At 45.8% G+C, this 21,346-nt stretch overlaps 1 protein-coding gene across 12 annotated transcripts in view; it reads left to right on the forward strand.

The window, feature by feature from the left end:
- LOC127039351 (zinc finger protein OZF-like) overlaps positions 1–21,346 on the forward strand; it is a 1,232,974-nt gene that overhangs the window by 144,488 nt on the left and 1,067,140 nt on the right. For 5 of the 12 annotated variants that reach the window (XM_050932916.1, XM_050932907.1, XM_050932906.1 and 2 more), the window contains exon 1: positions 15,909–16,029. The exons of 2 other annotated variants lie outside the window; for them this stretch is intronic. In XM_050932916.1, coding sequence (XP_050788873.1) covers positions 15,996–16,029 — 34 coding nt within the window. In that variant the 5' untranslated portion in view covers positions 15,909–15,995. Of the gene's footprint in view, positions 1–447; positions 565–15,899; positions 16,030–21,346 lie in introns of those variants that run through there. 5 more of the 12 variants (XM_050932908.1, XM_050932914.1, XM_050932920.1 and 2 more) reach the window with 2 other exon arrangements.

Raw genomic sequence — 21,346 nt, forward strand, 5'->3', positions numbered from 1 at the left:
GGGAAGGGCCAGGAAGGGGAGGGAGGAGCAAGTGTCCCCCATGGAGATGGCTCACCCCAGGTTTCCTAGTCCAGCTACTCTCCCCTCCCCCCCAGCACCTGCTTGTCACATTCCCAGACCCCATTACCAGCCCCTCCCCACAGCCAGCGACCTTCTGACTCCAGCCCCGCTCCTTTCCCCTGTGAAAAGACATCACCCAGGGCTCCCTCCTGGCCCTGTGAGTGTGAGGCAAGAAGAATCCGTCCCATTCTGCTGTTGATTCAATATCCCTGTGTAATCCCCTCCTGTTTCCCCTCTTTTCTCTTGAACTGTTGAATGGTGACATAAAATCTCCCCACATGATGCTTGTCCCTTATATTGGCAAATATTTAGTTTCTGCCACATTTTCTCCTCAGTTCTGAAATACTGATATCAAATTCTCAGAAATCTTCCTACTTTTCTCTCCAGGTGTCTGACTGAGATCAGGGCGCTTATCGCACTGAGCATGGCCCTGTTCTGCCAGGCGCTGCGGAGACCCCAACTGGGATCTGGGCCTAGTTCGTCCAGGCGCTGAAGAGACCCCAGGTGAGATCAGACCCCACATTGTGCCAAGTAAAACTGAGACCCGGACTGAGATCATAACCCCCCTTGTGCCAGGCAGCGCATGACTGTGACCCAAACTGATGCGTTCATTGTGCTGGGCACTTTAGAGACCTTGACTGAGATCTGTGTCCCCGTTGGGTCTGGCATTGCACTGACCCCGACCGAGATCAGGCTCCACCACTGTACTGGGCACTGCACAGACCCTGACAGAGATCCTGCCCCCAGATTTTGCCAGATGCTGCAGGGACCCCAAACAAAATCAGGGATCCTGTAATTCTGGGAGTTGCAGAATCCCCGACTGAGATCAGGCGAAGGGGCTGTTTAATTGCAGTGTAGATGTTTGGGCTCAGGCTGCAGCCAGGCAGTAGGACCCTGCGAGGTGGGAGGGTGCCAGACCTTGGGCTGTAGCCCCAGCCGGAACTTGGACACCACAATTAAACAGCCCCACAGCCTGAGCTGTTTGAGCCGAAGTCAGCGGGTGCAGGCCACCGCCGGTGTCTGCAGTGTGGACATGCCCACAGGGACAGAGAGGCCTTGCCCCAAAAAGCTGAAAGGCTAAATAGGCCAATGGTGGGAGGTGACTCTCCATTTTACAGATGGGGAAACTGAAGCTCAGAGAGCTGAAGTAATTTGCTCAAGTTTGCATGGAGAATCTGGCAAAACTGGGAACCGAACCCAGATTGTTTGAATTCTTGCCTCTCTCCTTAACCCCAAGCCCAGTGTGTGTGTGTGCAGTGTTGTTTTGGCCTGTGTTTGCCTTGCATTGGCTTCCAAGGGAGACTGTGGAATTTCCTTCACTGGAGATTTTTAAGACCAGGTTAGAAATTCACCAGTCTGGGAATGTCTAGGGATACTTGGTCCTGCCTCAGCACAGAGGGCTGGAGTAGATGACCTCTCAAGATCCCTTCCAAGCCTACACTGAAATAATTCTCTTTTGTGCTGTGCCCTGTTCTACGCTGAGCTGTTTTGCATGGCGCCATTTGGAACTGGGGTTGCACTATATTGTGTTGCATAGTTTTATGATGCATTGTTTTGTTTCAGCTTGTTTAGTGCCTGTGTTGTGTTAGTTTGAGTTGAGCTCTTTACCACTGTGTACTTTGCCCTAGGCTGTGTTAGTTTGCATTGTGTTGCTTTCTTCTCCTTTTATTGTCATTTTATGCTGTGGAGTGCATTTTGTTGTTTTTCTGAATTGCTTGACATTATGTTGTGGTGTTCTTGTTTTTTTTTCTGTATAGTTTGGTTTTATACGTGTATATTTCATGGCATCCTAGAAATGTAGAGCTGGACAGGACCTCAGGCTTGTCATCAAGTCCAGTTCTCCCTACTGAGGCAGAGCCAAGTATATGTAGATTGTCTCTGACAGAGGTTTGTCCAACCTGTTCTTAAAAACTTGCAGGAAAAGAGACTCCACAGCTCCCCTTGTAAGACTATTCCAGAGCTGAACTGCCTTAGCTCTGGTGACACACACACAGATTTTAGTGGTGAGCAGCTGTGGAGAGAGAGGAGACCCCAGTGAGTGAGCAGCTGGGTAAAGAGACTAAAGTTGGGAGGAGAAACATTGATGTGTGCAAGGTCTGTGACAGAGCTAGAACTAGATCCCAGTTCTAGTGCCACCGTACTGCTGTTTTGGGCACTGAAGGTCTCTGCCACCCTGGTGTTTTAGGCACTAGTGCAGACCCTTAGTACAGACAGACTTTACACTAGTGCACTCTGGCACTGTTGCACCATGTCCCCATTTGAAGCTTCGAGGTTGGAGGGGGACAGTAACCTTACTGAGGCCTGGGTCTGGCTGACCAGTACAGCTTGTAAGGGAGGGGCAGCAGTGAGTGCCGGAGGTATGAGCCAGGAGCACAGCCACGCAGAACTGGACACTGACTTCTCCTGACCCGTGACACGCACCCCAGCTGTGTGCAGGGATTGCAGCTGAGCTGCCCTGCCAAGACAACCTGTGCATCCATGGACAAACCACTTTTTCCTGCAGGCTAATACAATGGGGTGTGGGGACCTTTCCAAGCTGCAGGGGATGGGGCACTGGAGTTACTGGGGTCTGTTCCTGGCTCTGTCACTGACCTGCTTGGTGTTCTTGGGGAATGCACAGCCCCTCTCTGTTTTCCTCTTACTAATTGTGTACTCTACGATTGTGATCTCTCTGGGGTAAGGATGGTCCCACTCTGTCTGAGCAGTGTCGGTCACAATGGGGGGGCTGATCTCAGAGTCTCTGCCATGAGCTGCACTTTGCAGTCCTGATCTCCTTCAGTGTCTGTGCAACACAGAGCACAGTTTATAGACTCACAGACTTTAAGGGCAGAAGGTAGAGGTGTATTTCAGATGAGGTCTCATCAGTGCCTTGTAAAACAGTACTAACCCTCTCACGTGTCTACTGGAAATACCTCACCTGATGTATCCTAGGACTGCATTAACCTATTTCACGGCTGCATTGTATTGGCAGCTCATAATTATCCTGTGATCAACCAATGCACATTGGTCTTTCTCCTCCCTTGTCACTTCAATTGATAAGTCCCCAGCTTATTGCAAAATTATGCACTTGGAGACTAACAACTAGAATTTGTGCACTGTTCATTTTCATCCCATTTCTATTACTCCAGCTTTCAAGGCCATGCAGATTTTCTTGTATGATTTTCCTGTCCTCCTCCATATTGGCAATCCCTCCCGGCTTTGTGTCCCACTCCCACTTCTTGTGCCAAGATCACTAATAAAAGTGTTGAGTAAGATTGGTCCCAAGGCTGACCTGAGGAACTCCACTAGTAACTCCCTCCAGCCTGACAACTCACCGTTCAATATGACTCCCCTTTAACCAATTCTTTATTGACCTTTCGGTTCTCATATTAATCCCCATCTTCTCCAATTTAACGAATAGTTTCCCATGTGGAACTGTATCAAAAACCTTACTGACATCCAGATCAGGTTTCTCTGGCACGATCTACCTTTTGTAACACCATGTTTTGTTTATTTATAGTGCTGAAGGCTGGGAGGAAGTGTTAGCAATAGGCTGAGAATGGCCATGTGGAGATAGGGGAGGGGATGCAGACAGTGGGGAGGTGGGGGGGATGTGGCATTGGAGGTGTATCTGGGAATGTGTTTTGTAGGAGTCCATGTCTCTGCTCCCAGTGGCTGTGGTGCCTTCCGTACCAAAGCAGCATGTCAGCAGAGCAGTCGCACACACCGTAGCTCTGCCTGGAACACGCAGCGTTCACTGCCAGACGGGCTGGGCAATTTTTCAAGGACCCAGCTTGATATGCCTGGCTGGGGTGGGTTCAGTTGGGCTGGGGTCTTGGGCTCTGATAGTTTGCAATGTTCCTTTTTGCATAGTCAGTTCTTTCCATTTATTGTTTTACTCCCACCTATGCCCAATGTCACTCTCTTCTTAACTTTCTGTTATTTCACTTCCAGTTTTTAAATGGGATCTAAGAATTGCAAGGCTGAATGAAAGATAAACAAACAGAAGCATTTGAATGTTGGCCCATAGCTGGTAGAACTATACCTAGTGACGGTCGACTGTAATGGCGAAAGGACTCATCAGGTGTTTGCTCTCTGAGCAACATGTCACCAGCCAGGGCTTGCAGTCGTTCAGGAGTGGTGCACTGGATTGTATTTAGGAATCTCAAAATAAAAGGTGAAGACGGCTGGTTCACAATATCCAATGAAATCTTGCAAACAATTATACAAATGGACCCTGCTGCTGCTATTAAAGCAACATGGTATTAATAGTGATTCAAAACCGACATTAAAATTCTGAGAGAAATGCATTAGAAATGAACTGACACCTTCTTACCATTTCTTAATGCCTAAAATTTTGACGCTCCCTCACACCTTGTTTTTTTAAAAGCGATGCCCAGCACACAGTCAAGTTAATGAATGAAAGCACACCCATCATTGACTGCTTTGTGTTGAATGAGCATCTGATTAAACACCTAATTAAAACTGTACCACTATAAGTGGAAATGCATCAACTTAGCTCCAAGGTGTTCAGATGGTAATGAAAAGTTTCTAAATTAAATACATGGCAGAATGGTTAATGGAGCAAATACACTGAACTACCCAGTCCTGTTGACTTCTCTTAAACCTGCCATGAGTTCTGGCCTCTTGGTCAGCTTGGCTCCCAGTTTGACATCAGCTGTGCCCTCTCCCAGCCTAACCCATTTTTACTGAAATTCTTCATCCTCCTCATCCAGGCAGGGGGTTGGCGCTGCAGCCCCTAAGGTATCTGCATTAATCACAGTCTCTGGAACTGGGGCTATTTAGATTTCAAGGAACGATTTATCCGAGTTACTGACTCTGGGAGGTGGGAGAGAGAAGAAGCTGAGAGGGTGTTTGCTCGTAGGGCAACATTCAACACTGGTAGGCTCCATGTTACCTCATCCTCCACCCTCTCCCATGGTTCTCTGATCATGTGTCAGTGTGTCACCTTCTCACCATAATGCCACTGGCCGCAGCAGGGCTCCCAGACAAGAGCTACATCACAAGAGGGTTACGGTACTGAGAGTAAAATACATCACAGAGAAGGTGTAATTATCCTGAAATGAAACATTCCAGTCTAGGAAGTGAAAGAATTCAAGTACTTCATTACTTAAATTATGCTTGAAATGATTAGATTTTTATGAATAAATTGCAGTAAATGTTTATTTCACTGTACACAGACAGATGAAACAACATTTGTATAGGTAATATACAGAAATGCTTCTGGATAAAGTGGAGTTTGGTTTAAGGATATTTACACTCTATATTTTGGGTGTGACATTGACAATTTCTCTTTGAACAGTTATATGATTTGGCTTTTGGAATCTCAGCAGTTACTATAATTAAATAATTGTTGTCTGACGACCCCCATAACTTCCCACAGCTCTGAACATTGAAATTGTAAACATTGAAAAAAGGGCTTAAAATAAATATTGCTATCTATTGCAATTAAAAGAAAGAAAATAGACAAAATGAATTTTGTCAAACCCACTTAACCGCAGTTGCAATATGTTAGGGGACGGAAATTCACAACTAAGGCACCAACCTTAATTCTGCCCTGTAGTGACATCAGACAATGACCGTAGGGCTATGAATTAGGCATTTTAATGTATAAAGTTCCAGGTTACAAATCGGTATGATCTAAAGACACATGAGATCTTTCCTCAGGATATCATCGTCACTGGATTATTTCTCATATGGGTAATTCCCAGAAATGAACAGATTATTAACATTTTGTCAGTTATGAAGTGGCCATTTCAGATTTCAGGGGAGTGCCTGTTATTTTGCACTAGGGGCCAGGTCCTTGGGGAGACGGATCCTTGGTTTCATTTGAACTTCTCCATGCTCAGCAGCTTCTGGAATTTGGTTCAAAGTATTTACATGTTTCCCTGCCCTGTTGTTAAAAGTGCTGCTTTAGAAAGTGGGGAAGGGCAGGAACTGACTGCAGGATCAGTCACCTAGAGTGAAATTCACTTCACTGGATAAATTCCTAGTTGCTGAGCTCTGCAGAGGGGTGAGGAGGTGAATTCCATCCCCCATTCTTGAGCATGGACCCCCCTCCAGTTCTCACCCTGATCTCAGACACTACCCCAACCTTCCCGTGCAGTGATGGACCCACTTGATGCTGCCAGAGCCATCTGCCATGGGAGCTAGAGAGGACAGAGGCCCAGCTCCAGAACTGCTCCCCCTGCCCACAGCCCCCAAGCTGTGCTAGAGTTGCCCTGACTTTCCAATCTGCAGATCGGTCCAGCTGTACCCAGCCCGTGCACTCACTACACACAAACTTTGTCACAACAAATATGCCAGGTTTGGGAAAGACCATCTGAGGTTGGCTGCAGTCTCCCTTTGCTGCTGTGAGGGGAATGGGGTGGTTCCTCATATAGGATCCAAAGACACCCAGGGGCAGAAGGGAAATGTAGTTTCTTCCAGGGGTTTGAAATGTTTCGTTTAGAGTCCTGAGCTCTGTCTTCCTGTTTGTCTCTTTCTGCCACTTTCAGATCTCTTGGAGAGACAAGATGGGTGAGGTAATTTTTTTAGAACCCATTAAAAATACCTTTTTGCTATCCTGGAACCAACATGGGTACAACAACTTTCCCCTTTGTACCCCCTCCCCATCTCACCTCCCCCTCAGCTGAAACTCTCCCATGTGCTAGGAAAATAAGGGTTCAGTCCTGTTACTGGATTGGGTCTTGCCAGCACTAACAGGAGTGCAAGTCTGTGTGCATTAATGACAGCAGCAGCTCTAGGACTCGACACATAGGGAGAAGAGATGGGAGTGAGCAGGTTATGTTTGTGCCAGGTGTGAGTTACTCATGTGGGAATTCTGCACCATTGCGTATGCACAGAATTCACATCCAGCACAGAATTTCTTTTTTTGGCTTGAAGAAGATTCATTCTGCCTGAGAAGTGCTATAGTTCTGCCTTTCACCCTCCAGAGGCCCCTGTGGCACCAGAACAAGCAGCATTCAGCTGGGTTCATCTTGGTGGTGATTTGTTGCCCCGAGCTCTACCCCAAATGGGAAGAGAGTTAGTGGGTGGAACTTGGGAGAGTCCTGAGACACGGCTGCCGCGAGGGGTGGGGACAGGGTGGTCATTCTCTACTCACAAGAGGGTGTGGAAAGGGCACAGGAGGAGCAAGTGTCCCCTATGGAGACTGCCCAGCCCCAGATTATCCAGTCCCAGACGCTTCTTCCCCCACCACACCCCAAACCTCTTCACCTCTCCATCCATCAGTTGCCAGTCTTCCCTCGCTGCTAGCCCTTCCTGACTGCCAGAGACCCTCTAAGCCAGTAGTGTGTCAGGGCTCAACTTTCTGGCTGAGTCCTCCGGGCACTTTCTTCTTCTCTTGGGGTACCATACCACAGGGGCCCCACAAATCTACATTGCTTAGGCTTTGGCTTCAGCCCCGGGTGGTGGGGCTCAGGACCCTGGACTTCAGCCCCGTGCGCTGGGACTTAAGTTTTCTGCCCTCGACCTCAGTGAGTCTAATGCTGGCCTTGCTTGGCGCCCACCCTGAAACCTGCTAGTGGCCCCTGGCCATCCCAGGTCCCTTGATTGAGAACCACTGCCTTAGCCCACGAATCACAGCAATGTTCAGGTTACTGCCAGTCATAGAATCATAGAATATCAGGATTGGAAGGAAGCTCAGGAGGTCATCTAGTCCAACCCCCTGCTCAAAGCAGGACCAATCATCCCAGCCAGGGCTTTGTCAAGCCTGTCCTTGTCCCAAAGGACCAGTCACTTACTGAGGTTAATTCAATCTTAGATCTCACAACAAAGACAATACTTGTAGCCAGTCCTGTAATAACCTGTATTAAGACTTATTTAAAAGGAAAGGAGAGTTGTTTACGAAGTTAAAGCAGGTAATCCTAAAGTTGCAGATAAATTACAGTCTTAAATTTCAAAAGGTAGTCAAAGCTTCTATAATAAGCAAGCCCTATATCTTCCTTAGGACTAACCCCGGCTAATCAGCTGGGGATCTCTTATGCCTAGAAACTTTGCACCCCCCCCACCCCCGAGTCCAAGCAGCATACAGATAATCAGTTCCTTCTGTATGGGGTTTTTTATCCCTTTCCTGCCATGTGCTCTGAGCTGCAGACTCTGCTAATGGGAGGTCAAGAGCACAACAACAGTCTTTTGTCATCTCTAACATCGCAGAATACTCTATCTTGTGTTGATGGACCTTTCCTGCCAGGCAGGGTGTAATGCGTTTGGTTGCCAATCAGCTCTTCACCTAGGTAAAGTCTCTCTCCTGTCTGGTGATTTATAAAGCCACAGAGGCTCACAATGCAACTAGTCAGATATTAACCCAGGCAGCAACTCACAAGCATTCAATAAAGTGTAAACACATTCTTATAATCCTAATACTTGTTTTAACAGTACTAACACAGGTGAGTCAGACTGATTCCACTGTGTGTTTGTCCATGTTCAGTGAAGGGGCTTTTGCAAGAGCTAACCTCTCATCTGCCAGTGTCACAGGCAGGATGGGCAGGAATGGTGTCTCTAGCCTCTGTTTGCCAGAAGCTGGGAATGGTTGACGTAGTAGATCATTTGATGGTTACCTGTTCTGTTCATTCCCTCTGTCGGAGAAAAACGCAGTTCTTTGCTTTTTCTTTGGGTGCAGCAAAATCAAATACTTTATTATTTCTCAAGCAATTGCAATAGAGGGAGGGAGTGTCCTAGGACACAGGGTTGCCCCAGTCCTGGACAGGTCTCTCAACAGCTAAACAATTACAGCAAGCACTTCTACCTTTGTTACTGACAATAACACAGACAATAATACAGACAATAATGAGCAACAGCTGCATTTTGTTTATACATAGGCTATTCTGCTATCTTATTTTTCTCACTTCTAGGCGCCAGTCTATGTATTTGATTATCAGTGCAAGGTCGTGATAACTTCTCACACAGTTCTTTCCTACTCGCCTCACACTACCCTCGCTTCTACAAGTCTCATGTCATTAGGGTTACAGCTGGTCTAACTCTTGCTAACAGACTGACATGCATTAAGATCCCCTACAAATCCTTGTCAATTCTTTCCCTTCTTCCACACTCCCCCCGTTTTGTACTTCTAGTACAACAGATATTCTCAAATCTCTATTTGCATTAAGCCAGTGATTTCTGATTCTACATCAGATGTTTCAACCTTAGGGGTTTTCATTGGATATAATGGCAATTCATGCTTAGTATGGACATGAAAGATATTACTATTATTATGTCTTTTACAACAACAATAACGTAATCCTAAACTAAGTAACAGCAATGTAAGCAATAACATTCCCAAGCAATAATATGATGAGGTTGTTGTACAGTTTTGGTTACAAAGCACAATGCATCATACTGAGTACACAAAGTAGACACTCTATAAGCTGTATGATAGGCATTCTTTTCAGCTTGATATATATTTTGAAGCATGTGAATTTGCCCTTATATTTCAGAGATTCTTTGAACCTCTGGTACCAGTGAAAGCAAATTTTGAAATCGATCAGGTACTAAGCTGGTCCAATTAAAGGGTATCTGAAAACTAAAGGCTACTTGCAAAATTCTATCTGCAGGCCAATGAACAATATGATTGCCTGCAGTGGTAATGAGATTAACATGTATATCTTGCAATGTGGTGGTTTTAACATACACACAGCTATCATGAGCTCGAAAAAGTAGGTGTCCTGTCAGGATAGTTCTTTGTCTTCTACCCTCCCAGTAAACGTTATCACGAACAGTGACAACTTCCCTTGGCTTCAGTTTATGGATACACTGAAGCTGTAGGAGTTGTAACAGCCAAAATGTAAATTGACTCCCTATTCCTATCCAAAATATCAGGTTTTATTCTAGGGGCACTGACTATAAATCAGTAAGGTTTACCAGGTGGTCTAATTTCCCAGATGTCTCGGTGAAGAATCCAGTCCCACATGCATCCTCCCCATGGAGCCATCAGGATTCGGTATGTGGGAGCCCACACCTCCCTAACCGGTCCAGTTGCTTGGAAGGAGCACTGTGAATGTCCGCACTTCCACTCAGAAAGTGTCCAAGTATGTCTCCATGACCACAGATCAGATGGTACCCCTGATGTTTCTGTAAGGGCAGTGGGCCAAGTCTGGTGCTCAAGATCGCTCCGAATGGCCATTAGCTGGTTATTCAGGAAATCCTGAATTTCCAAACATGCTAGATCCCACTGCAATGCCTTCCCAGCCTCAGTGATATTCAATACCATCTCTCTCAATAACTTCCGGGTCATAGAATTAAAGGTGGAAATGACATGTAACTCACCAACTCCAGCCTGTACTTGGGTTAGCTGAGCTTCAAAGATAAGGCTAGTGGCCTTTTCTAGTTGGTCCAATTTCTCATCATGTTCTTGGCTTTTAAGAATATTCCGAATGGCTGCTGCACTATTGGCCTCATCCCATAGGGATCTGGTCAAATCCCTCTTGTTCCAGAGGAAATAACCCAGGTCCTCTGTTGCACTAATCTAATGGCAGCCCCTTGTGAGCAATTTGGGTATATAGAGATGATCTGGAAAGTGGATAAGGGCAATGTAAATTTGACAGTCCCTAGTGTTGTATTAATCACAGTCCATTGATATCCTAATACATCTCTCTTTGTTGTAGAGCTACACCACATCTGTTGGTTATATACCTTTATATATTTCTGGGAGGCATTAATGTTAATAGCATAAGAGGGTATGTATTGCAATAAGGTACAGGTTACATTATCAGTCACTGGAATGATTTCAATACAGATAAAATTTCCAGTGGCAGAACAAACTCTTTGGGTATTCGTTTGATTATTCATTAATTGGGTAACCAAATAACAATAAGGGCTTCTTTCATGTAACACAGTACAAATTCCAGGAATAGCCATCATATCTACTTCACTATGGAACCCATCAATTTCAATGACAGATTCTTGGGGTTCATTTATAATGATATCCTAGATTTCTGTTTCCACTGATCCATTTATTCTCCACTCATTTTATTCACTTATATGGGATATCCTGAACTTTAAAAATATTTTTCTTTTTTTTCCAAACAATCTTCAAATAAATCACTAAAATGTGAAGGCCTTGGCCATTGGTTTTCTCAAATATATGGCATTGTCTGTATTTGGATGTATTACAGGGGTAATATTGTAATGGAGGGGATGGCAGAGGCAGTGGCAACAAAGTGCCTTTGGTACTTGTCATTTAAAATCCAATTAGAGAGAGCAATATATGCTGAAGTATTTATCCAAAACACAGGACACAGCCTATAGAATAAACCCCCAAATCCAATCAATACCACATTCCCATGCAAGGTCCCCCAAATTTCTTCCTGCCAGTGTATAATTCTTTGTTTCTTCAGCAGGATCAGTTCTTAATTACTTTCTAGTCAAGAATTCCTGGACTTTGGCAATTTCAGTGGAGTGAGTGTTCCTTCTTCTTTCCCGAAACAGTCGTGGTTCAGCATCCTACAGGGGAGAGGTTACCAGCACATCAGCCTGTAATGGTTTTGATTCTTGCAGAAAAATCCAAAGGCACACTAGGTCTGTCAGTGGACAAGGGAGAGGTTTCTAGCACTTCACCTTGTCCTTTTTCCCTGCTGTTCAGAAGACACAGAAGGAGAAATAGGCTAATCATCAGTAGGAGAATTGTCCCGAGGTGGAGGGGTCTTTTTGCAGTGAGTGTCATGGGTCCAAGCAGTCAGTCTTTGGCACTTCACAGCGGTGTTGGTAGTCAGCAGGACTTAATAAGGGCCTTTCCAGCATGGAGCCAAAGCAGTCTTTCGTTGGTGGACCTTTCCATAGATCCAGTCTCCTGGTTCAAAGAAGTGGCAGGGCTGCTAGGGCCTTTGGGAAGCACTTCTTTACCTGTGAGAAAAGAAACCTAACACATTTCATTAGCGCCTGGCAGTGTTTTGCAGATCTCATAGCTGCTTGGACACATTCAGGCCCCCCCTTTTCTTGGTTGTCAGCCAAGTCTTAACTGTGAGCACTTCCACTCACTGTCCTTGAATGGGGCCAGTGTCTTTCTTTAGCCTGAACTTGCTAGCTATTTTTCCCTGTTAATTCATTCTGTTCTTTTTCCTTCTCCCCTTATTGGCCTTTTTTTAACCTATAAAGGAAACTTCCAGTCTTTACTCTTACACCTTTTTCCCAGCAATGAACACACAAACATTACCATTATATAGTACATTAGTCTTCTTATTCAGTGTATGCCACATATACCCTTCCACTAAAATAACCTTATTACAGAGCTTTGGAGCAAGAGGCCAGGACAAGCACACCCACTCTGAGGAGTTCACTCAATACAACCTCTAGTCCAATAGCTTCCCACCTTCCCCAGCCCTCTGGCTAGAACTCTGAAGTAGCCAGCAGGATCCCTTGTACAATATGGGGAGTGGGTTAACTTTTCATGTCCTTGCTTCCAAAGACTATTGGTATGCAAATTTTAATAACAATTTTCAATTAAAGATTTGGCTGATAAAGTTTCTTTTCTTACTTAAGGAAATGTATTAGACTTTAGTAGATCACATTTTCCTGATTTATCCACACACTTTGTATTCCAAGTTGAATAAAACAAGTATCTGCATTCCAATCCAACCCCTCTGCCTGATTCCAAACCAGACCATCCCATGAAAACACTAAACACAACAATTCTGGCCACGAGACAAACACCACAAGACAGACATAGAACACAAAACATAGTTCCTATTGTGCCAGTAAATGCATGATCCGTTGAATGCTGTTTAGCTGGTATCAGTTTTCTCTGATTATCTGAAAGACAAAAAACAGTGGTCTACCCTCCTGGGCAGTCAATCATCGCTTAAATATACAAATACCCTTGTTGACTTCAGGCAAAACAGAAGAATTACCCCATAATTTCTTCTATTTGTTTCATAGGCATCCCAGGTTTCAGTGGCTTCTACCTGATCAATTGGATAATTTACATTAATACAGATGCTTTCTGGCTTGCTTTTGGATCCAAAGCTATCCACAGCGTAAAGATTCTTACCTTAAAAGGGACATAATTAACTTTACCAGAATTTATTTACAAACATTTTAAAGACACCAAGAACCTTCCTCTTTAGCATTCCTTTCTGAACACCGGGTAAAGACCATTTATTTAACATATAATCCAAAGGACTATCCTTAGAGGGTTTCTGCTGAGACCCACCCATCCCCTTTTGTGGCACTCAAAGAGAGAATTAAACAGAAAGAAGGAGGGAATAATGGTCTAATCCAAAAAAATCCAAGCCAGCAATCTCTGCTTACACTGACTGCTACAGGGGACGGAACAGAAGAATCTTAATATGACCTCAGGGCTTCTTCGCAGGCTATGGTTTCCACCCTGAGGAATTACGAACAAAAAGCTCAGTTCCGCCCACACACCCAAAAGTATAAAACAGAAATACAGTAACCAGAATATAACCAGAACCCTATTATTTCCTTATCCTATTAGGGCTCACCTTTAATCATACAGTTCTTAACATATAACACCAACAGTACGAAGCAAAGCAAACATAAAATAACAAGGGTAAAACAAATAGATGGTGTAAATTCTGCAGGACTCCTCCCTTCTCAATTACTCACCAAACTGTGACAAATTTCTGTTACCAATCTATCCCTTGTGTCAGGTGATCAGGTTGACACTGCAGGATGTTGGGGAAGATAAAGAAAACACACCATATGGCTGAATTTTAAAGCTTCATTAATAAAATAATAAAACAACAATGGAGAGTGTTGGGAACGCTCCCACATCACTCAGGAAAAACATTAATGCCCCAGACCCTAGGCCATTTTCATACTCACACATGTCCAGATTGGCCACGTCTGCGTATAACGGTCAGAGAAGGGGGAGAGGTAGACGGGAGATTATCCTGTATACAGCTTGCCCAGAATTTCCAGCATGCTTCCGCTCTTAGGAGGGCTGTTCTCTTACACCCTGGAATCTCCAGCGGCGTCTCTTTCAGAGATTCCAGTCCAGGTCGGCTGCCTGTGGCTTCTTCAGTGTCACCAAGCCACACCGGCTCCGGGGTCACAAAGGCAGACTGTTGGATCTCACTGGACAGTTAACCTTTGCAGATGTAATCTGAGTTCTGTAATTTGTATTGCCTTTGGTTTGCCTCTGTCTATATTTTCTTTTTTCACAGCCAGCTGGGGCTGAAAGCAGTTTTTCTTTGTACTTAGCATAGTCTGCGTTGATTCTTGACCTTGAACGCAGAGGAACTTTCTCTTTATCTCTGGGCCAAGCTGAATTTCAAATTAACCTGTTCCTTTCCTCAATAGACAAATTGCTCACATTGTCAGAGGCTTTTTGGTGATTAAAAGCTCCTCTTAGATGTATGATCTTATCTAGATTGAAGGTACCTTCCTGTGGGCACTGTTTAGATGGATTTTCGCTCTTGTAAAGATTCCAATTCTCTAAATACCTGCAGGTTGTTGGACCATAATGTACAGACATGAAATAAGATGGGGTACCCTTATGGAGTGAGGTGGAATGTATAGACTGTCCCCCACCCGTTTTCCACACACACACACACACAGGGAGGATGCCCTGTCCATGCTAGCGGCACATAAACTAAGGATCTCTCCCTATAGGATACTCACACAGGAGAGGCTAACGAGGATGGCCACGACCCTCGTACACCTCCCTTCAGCAAAGAGCATCGGCTAGTCTCTGGGAGACGGTGCTGCTTACTCTGATTGCATCCAGTGAGATGATCAGACTGTTAGTAGCACACATGGAAAGGAAAGGGGGAGGGAAGATGGGTACACACGCTCCTAGACCCAGATAGCTTCCTCACTGGACGATGCCAGGCCGAGTCAGCCCACCATGGGTCGGATCTCCTAAAGATCCACTAGTTGCCGAACTTGCGTTAGAGTAGTCCTAGTCACGAGCTTTCGCTTCACAGGGTACTCTGGGCATCTTCTGGTAACAGTCACTTATAGTGGTGTATATACGCACACACCAAGGCCTTTATTCCAAATACCACGATGCATCTGTACCTTATGTCCGGACCTAATACCATGAAGCGGTGTAACAACCCCTCTTTAGGCGGTAAAAACCCCTCAGCACTGGTGCATACCTAATGCATTTCCCTCTGCATTACCTTGTTGGCCAACCCAGCAGTTTCCCAGTACTGCTATAAACTAACCTTATTGGGGCTTTTCCCCAAATATCATTCTGCATCTGATCTTGCTACACAGTCAATAAGTTCAGATGGCGTGAGCCCAACGGAGACAGACATCCGTACAGACAGTCCTCCTCCGACACCCCAATAGAGATTTCAAAAGGTCTCATACCTCTCTTGTGGCTCCATGGGATTCGAAGGGGAACAATCCATAGCAGCCGTCTGTGGGTCCGTGGGCATTGCCATCCCGGACGAGCCCCCAAATTGTCAGAGAAAAACTCAGTTCTCACTTTTTCTTTGGGTGCAGCAGATTCAGATACGTTATTATTTCTCAACCAACTGCAATAGAGGGAGGGAGTGTCCTAGGAGATAGGGTCGCCCCAGTCCCGGACAGGTCTCTCAACAGGTAAACAATTACAGCAAGCATTTATACCTTTGTTACAGACAATAACAAGCAATAAGACAGGCTATAATGAGCAACAGCTGCGTTTTGTTTATACATAGGCTATTCTGCTCTCTTATTTTTCTCACTTTCTGGGCATCAATCTACGTATTTGATTTTCAGTGCAAGGTCATGCTAACTTCTAACACAGTTCTTTCCTCCTTGCCACACACCATCCTCGCTTCTACAAGTCTCACGTCATTAGGGTTACAGCTGGCCTAACTCTTGCTAACAGACTGACATGCATTAAGATCCTCTACAAATCCTTGTCAATTCTTTCCCTTCTTCCACAGGGCTCTGCCCCTCCCTTCAAAAGAACATAAAAATGGCCATACTGAGTCAGACCAAAGGTCCATCCAACCCCACATCCTATCTGCCAACAGTGGCCAATGCCAGGTGCCCCAGAGGGAGTGAACCTAACAGGTAATGATCAAGTGATCGCTCTCCTGCCCTCCATCTCCACCCTCTTGAGAAACAGAAGCTAGGGATACCATTTCTTACCCATCCTGGCTAATAGCCATTCATGGACTTAACCTCCATTAATTTATCTTCAAAAGGAACAAGGAGTACTTGTGGCACCTTAGAGATTAACAAATTTATTTGAGCATAAGCTTTCGTGGGCTAAAACCCACTTCATTGGATACATACAGTGGAAAATACAGTAGGAAGATATATATACGCACAGAGAACATAAAAAAATGGGTGTTGCCATACACACTATAATGAGAGTGGTCAGTTAAGGTGAGCTATTAGCAGGAGAAAAAAACCTTTTGTAGTAATAATCAGGATGGCCCGTTTCCAACTGTTGACAGGAAGGAGTGAGTAGCAGTGGGGGGGGACAAATAAACATAAAGAAATAGTTTTACTTTGTGTAATGACCTATCCACTCCTACTCTTTATTCAAGCCTAATTTCATGGTGTCCAGTTTGCAAATTAATTCCAATTCAACAGTCTCTCGTGGGAGCCTGTTTTTGAAGGTTTTTTTGTTGTAATAATGTGACTTTGAAATCTGTAAATGAGTGACCAGGGATATTGAAGTGTTCTCCATCTCATTTTTGAATGTTACAATTCTTGATATCTGCTTTGTGTCCATTTATTCTTTTACACAGAGACTGTCCAGTTTGGCCAATGTACATGGCAGAGGGGCATTGCTGGCACATGATGGCATATATCACATTGGTAGATGTGCAGGTGAACAAATCTCTGATAGCGTGACTGATGTGATGAGGTCCTATGATGGTGTCCCTTGAATAGATATGTGGACAGAGTTGGCAATGGGCTTTGTTGAAGGATGGGTTCCTGGGTTAGTGTTTTTGTTGTGTGGTTGCTGGTAAGTATTTACTTCAAGTTGTGGGGCTGTCTGTAAGCAAGGACTGGCCTGTCTCCCAACTTCTGTGATAGTGAGAGATCGTCCTTCAGGATAGGTTGTAGATCCTTGATGATGCGCTGGAGAGGATTTAGTTGGGGACTGAAAGTGATGATTAGTAGCATTCTGTAACTTTCTTTGTTGGACCTGTCTTGTAGTAGGTGACTTCTGGGTACTCTTCTGGCTCTGTTAGTCTGTTTCTTCACTTCAGCACGTGGATATTGAGGTCTTCAAACCAATTTTGAGGATTTCAATAACTCGGTCCAGGGTTAGGGGTTGTTATAAAATTGGATGGGTGGGGTTCTGTGGCCTGCCTTGTGCAGGAGGTCAGACTAGATGACCATATTGGTCCCTTCTGACCTATGAGTCTATGAGTCTATGATATTGTAGTTGTAAGAATGCTTGATAGAAATCTTGTAGGTGTTGGCCTCTGTCTGAGGGGTTGGAGCAAATGCTGTATCTTAGAGCTTGGCTGTAGACAACAGATTGTGTGGTGTGGTCTGGGTGAAAACTGGAGGCATGTAGGTAAGTGTAATGGTCAGTAGGTTTCCAGTATAGGATGATGTTTATGTCACCATCACTTATTAGCACTGTAGTGTCCAGGAAGTGAATCTCTTGTGTGGACTGGTCCAGACTGAGGTTGATGGTGGTATGGAAATTGTTGAAATCATAGTGCAATTCCTCAAGGGCTTCTTTTCCATGGGACCAGATGATGAAGATGTCATCGGTGTAGCACAAGTCGAGTAGGGACGTTAGGGAACGAGAGCTGAGGAAGCGTTGTTCTAAGTCAGCCATGAAAATATTGGCATACTGCGGGGCTACGCAAGTACTCATAGCACTGCCGCTGACTTGAAGGGATACCTTGTCCCCGAATGTGAAATAGTTGTGGGTGAGGACAGAGTCCCAAAGTTCAGCTCCAGGTTTGCCATGACATTATCGGGGTTACTGTTCCTTATGGCTTGTAGTCCATCTTTGTGTGGAATGTTGGTGTAGAAGGCTTCTACCGCCATAGTGGCCAGGATGGTGTTTTCTGCAGGATCACCAATGGGTTATAGTTTCCTCAGAAAGTCAGTGGCATCTCAAAGATAGCTAGGTGTGCTGGTAGCATAGGGCCTTATTGCCAAGGGACGAAGAATCTCGGCCAGCAGCACGGGGTGTTACCCCTAGTGTGGGGTAACAACGCCTCCGGGATCCTAACATCTCAGCACTTTAAACACCTTCCTGGAGCCTCCCAACCCCCAGGGCTGTTGAGATTGTGACCCCAACCCTACTGATGAGAAACAGGCCTGGTGAGGGGAAGCTAATGGCTCAGGGTCACGCCAAGTATCAGAAGTATGGATGGGACCCAGCAGTCCTTCTTTCCAGGCCCCTTCTCTAACCACTGCTGCACACCCCCTCCCACAGCTGGCAATTACAAGGAGGCCCTCATGGCTGTTCCCCCTGCCTTTGAGAGGGAGTGTGACAGTGACATCACAAAGGCCTTTTGCAGGACCTCAGACTCATAGACTTTAGTGTCAGAGGGGACCAATATGATCATCTCTAGTCTGATCTTCTGCACAAAGCAGGCCACAGAACCCTACCCATCCACTTCTATAAAAACCCCTAACCTATGTCCTAGTTATTAAAGTCTTCAAATTGTGGTTTGAAGACCTCAAACTGCAGAGAATCCACCAGGAAGTGACCCATGCCGCACACCGCAGAGGAAGGCGAAAAACCTCCAGGGCCTCTGCCAATCTGTCCCGGAGGAAAATTCCTTCCCGACCCCAAATATGGTGATCAGCTAAACCCTGAGCATGTGGGCAAGACTCACTAGCCAGCACTCAGGAAGGAATTCTCTGCAGTAACTCAGATCCCATCCCATCACAGACCACTGGGCATACTTATTTGCTCTTAATCAAATATCAATTGCCAAAATTAAGCTATCCCATCATACCATCCCTTCCATAAACTTATCAAGCTTAGTCTTAAAGCCAGATATGTCTTTTGCCCTCACTACTCTCCTTGGAAGGCTGTTCCAGAACTTCACTCCTCTAATGGTTAGAAACCTTCATCTAATTTTAAGTCTAAACTTCCTAGTGTCCAGTTTATACCTATTTGTTCTTGTGTCTACATTGGTACTAAGCTTTAATAATTCCTCTCCCTCCCTAATATTAATCCCTCTGATATATTTATAAAGAGCAAGCATACCTCCCCTCAGCCTTCTTTTGGCTAGGCTAAACAAGCCAAGCTCTTTGAGTTTCCTTTCATAAGGCAGGTTTTCCATTCCTCGAATCATCCTAGTAGCCCGTCTCTGAACCTGTTCCAGTTTGAATTCATCCTTCTTAAACGTGGGAGACCAGAACTGCACACAGTATTCCAGATGAGGTCTCACCAGAGCCTTATATAACGGTACTAACACCTCCTTATCTGGTCAGATTGGTCAGAGGTGGTGGGGAGGTGATGACCTCACAGAGTGATGCTGACATCAGCCAAGCAGGGGTGAGGGGCCAGGGAAACCTAAGAGACCCGTGTGGCTTTGCTTCAGCAAATCTCCTTCTTCAGGTCTCTCTTTGAGGACTGAGAGAGTATTTGAGTTCATGGCCGTGAGTGCCAGGAGGAACCTCTTTCGAGTTTTCTCCTTCTCTTTTAGTGATTTTACTAGAAAACAGTCATCCCTGTTTAGAAGGTAAGAGCCTCCTGGAGTTTTGAAACCTGTTCAGTCTGATCCAACTGGTGAGAGTTGAATTCTAGGCATTGAAAACACGAACTTAAGGAGGCAGAATATTATTCCACACCTGGGATTTTGTCCCTTAGAATCACTGGGGAAATTAGGATTTGTCCTTTTTGTTTTACCTTTTCCTCCATCCCTCCCTCCCTCCTTTCTCTTCGTCTCTTGCTTTTATCCTTTCTCCTGTTCCTCTCCCATCACCAGGAGATGCATGCGTGTGTGTTTGTGTGTGTTGCGGGGGAGTGCTCTGCAGCTCCCACTGTGGGAGGTCCACCCAAAAATGTGGGGCTGAACTAGTGCTCAGGCAGTGATCCCCACCAGTGACCTGGGCCATCCTTCGGGCTCCCTGGTGAGAACCCTCAGCCTCCCGTCCTCAGTCTCTACCCTGATTGACTGAGCAGGGGGTTATTGACAGGAAGGAGACTCAGGTCCTTGTTCTCTTTATAAGTCATAACCAGTTCCATGTTTGATGAATTTTGCTTCTTCTCCGCATTAGTTGTCTCTGAGCAGTTCATGATTCTCTCTAACATTGCAGTTCTCCTCAAATACTTGCAGAATAATTACTGTCACTGTTGTTGGTCTGGAGCTCATCTGAGAGCACTTTATTCAGGTCATTCAATGTCTGAAATTCAAGATCCGATGGTTAGTTTGAAAATCAGGGCTCTTGGGTCCAATTCCCAACTCTGCCTCTGACTGGCTGTGACCTAAGACAAGTCAATTCTCCTTTCTCAGCCTTAGCTTCTCCCTCTTTCAAGTAGGGATAATAATGATCTGCTCCTACCTACCTCAACACACTCACTCTTCCCCAACACACACACTGTCTCTCCCCACACACAAACAGTCTCCACACTGCAGTTGAAAAGCAGCTGGCAATCTAGTTCGAGGCCCTGGAACAATGGGATAGAGAAACCTCCATCACTGAAAGTACAGCCGTAAAGACAGCACACAGCAGCCTTCCCTTACAGGGGGTGGAGGGCATGAAGTGAGATCATCTGAGCTCCGTGCATCCAGATCACTTTCCTCAGCTGCGCTGCCTAAGGGGAGGGCAGAGAGCAGCAGCTTCTAATGCTCCCCTCAGAGCACAGCCCAGGTGGGGAAAGTGACCAGGATGCATGGAGCACATTGTGTTGCTCCTCGCTCCCCCCAACCCTCTATGGGCCCATGGAGGAGCGTTGGGGCAGAGGAGAGCAGTGAGCACCTTTGCACTGCCACACGGTGCCCTTTGACCCCCTGGAGCCGTGGGTGACTACTGGGGGGCCCTACCCCTAGTGCCGGCGAGGCTCCCTAGCACAAGCAGGAGAAAAAACAGAGAGATGGGCCACCCACTGAGCAGTGGTAGCCTGGGCAGCTTGTAATGGGGGGGGGCTCAGCCTCCGCAAACCTTGCTTTGCCAAGGGAACAGTGGGGTCCATGACTAGGGTCCCTAGCCAAATTTGGTCCCCCTGGAAAAGTCTCCCCCTCGGTGACCCCAGGGGCTGCAGCAGGAGCACAGAGCTTCTCTGGTCTCAGGGCCGCAGCGGGGCGGGGGTAAAGGAGTGATAGGGTGGGGCCACTGGGGGAAGGGGTGGAACAGAGGTGATAGTGGATTGGGCCATGAGTGGAAGGTGTGGAAGGGGACGGAGCCACAGACAGAAGGAGGGGGCATGGTTCTGGAGCTGGGTCCCCCG

This window comes from Gopherus flavomarginatus, chromosome 23 (genome assembly GCF_025201925.1).
Source record: "Gopherus flavomarginatus isolate rGopFla2 chromosome 23, rGopFla2.mat.asm, whole genome shotgun sequence".
NCBI lineage: Eukaryota > Metazoa > Chordata > Testudines > Testudinidae > Gopherus > Gopherus flavomarginatus.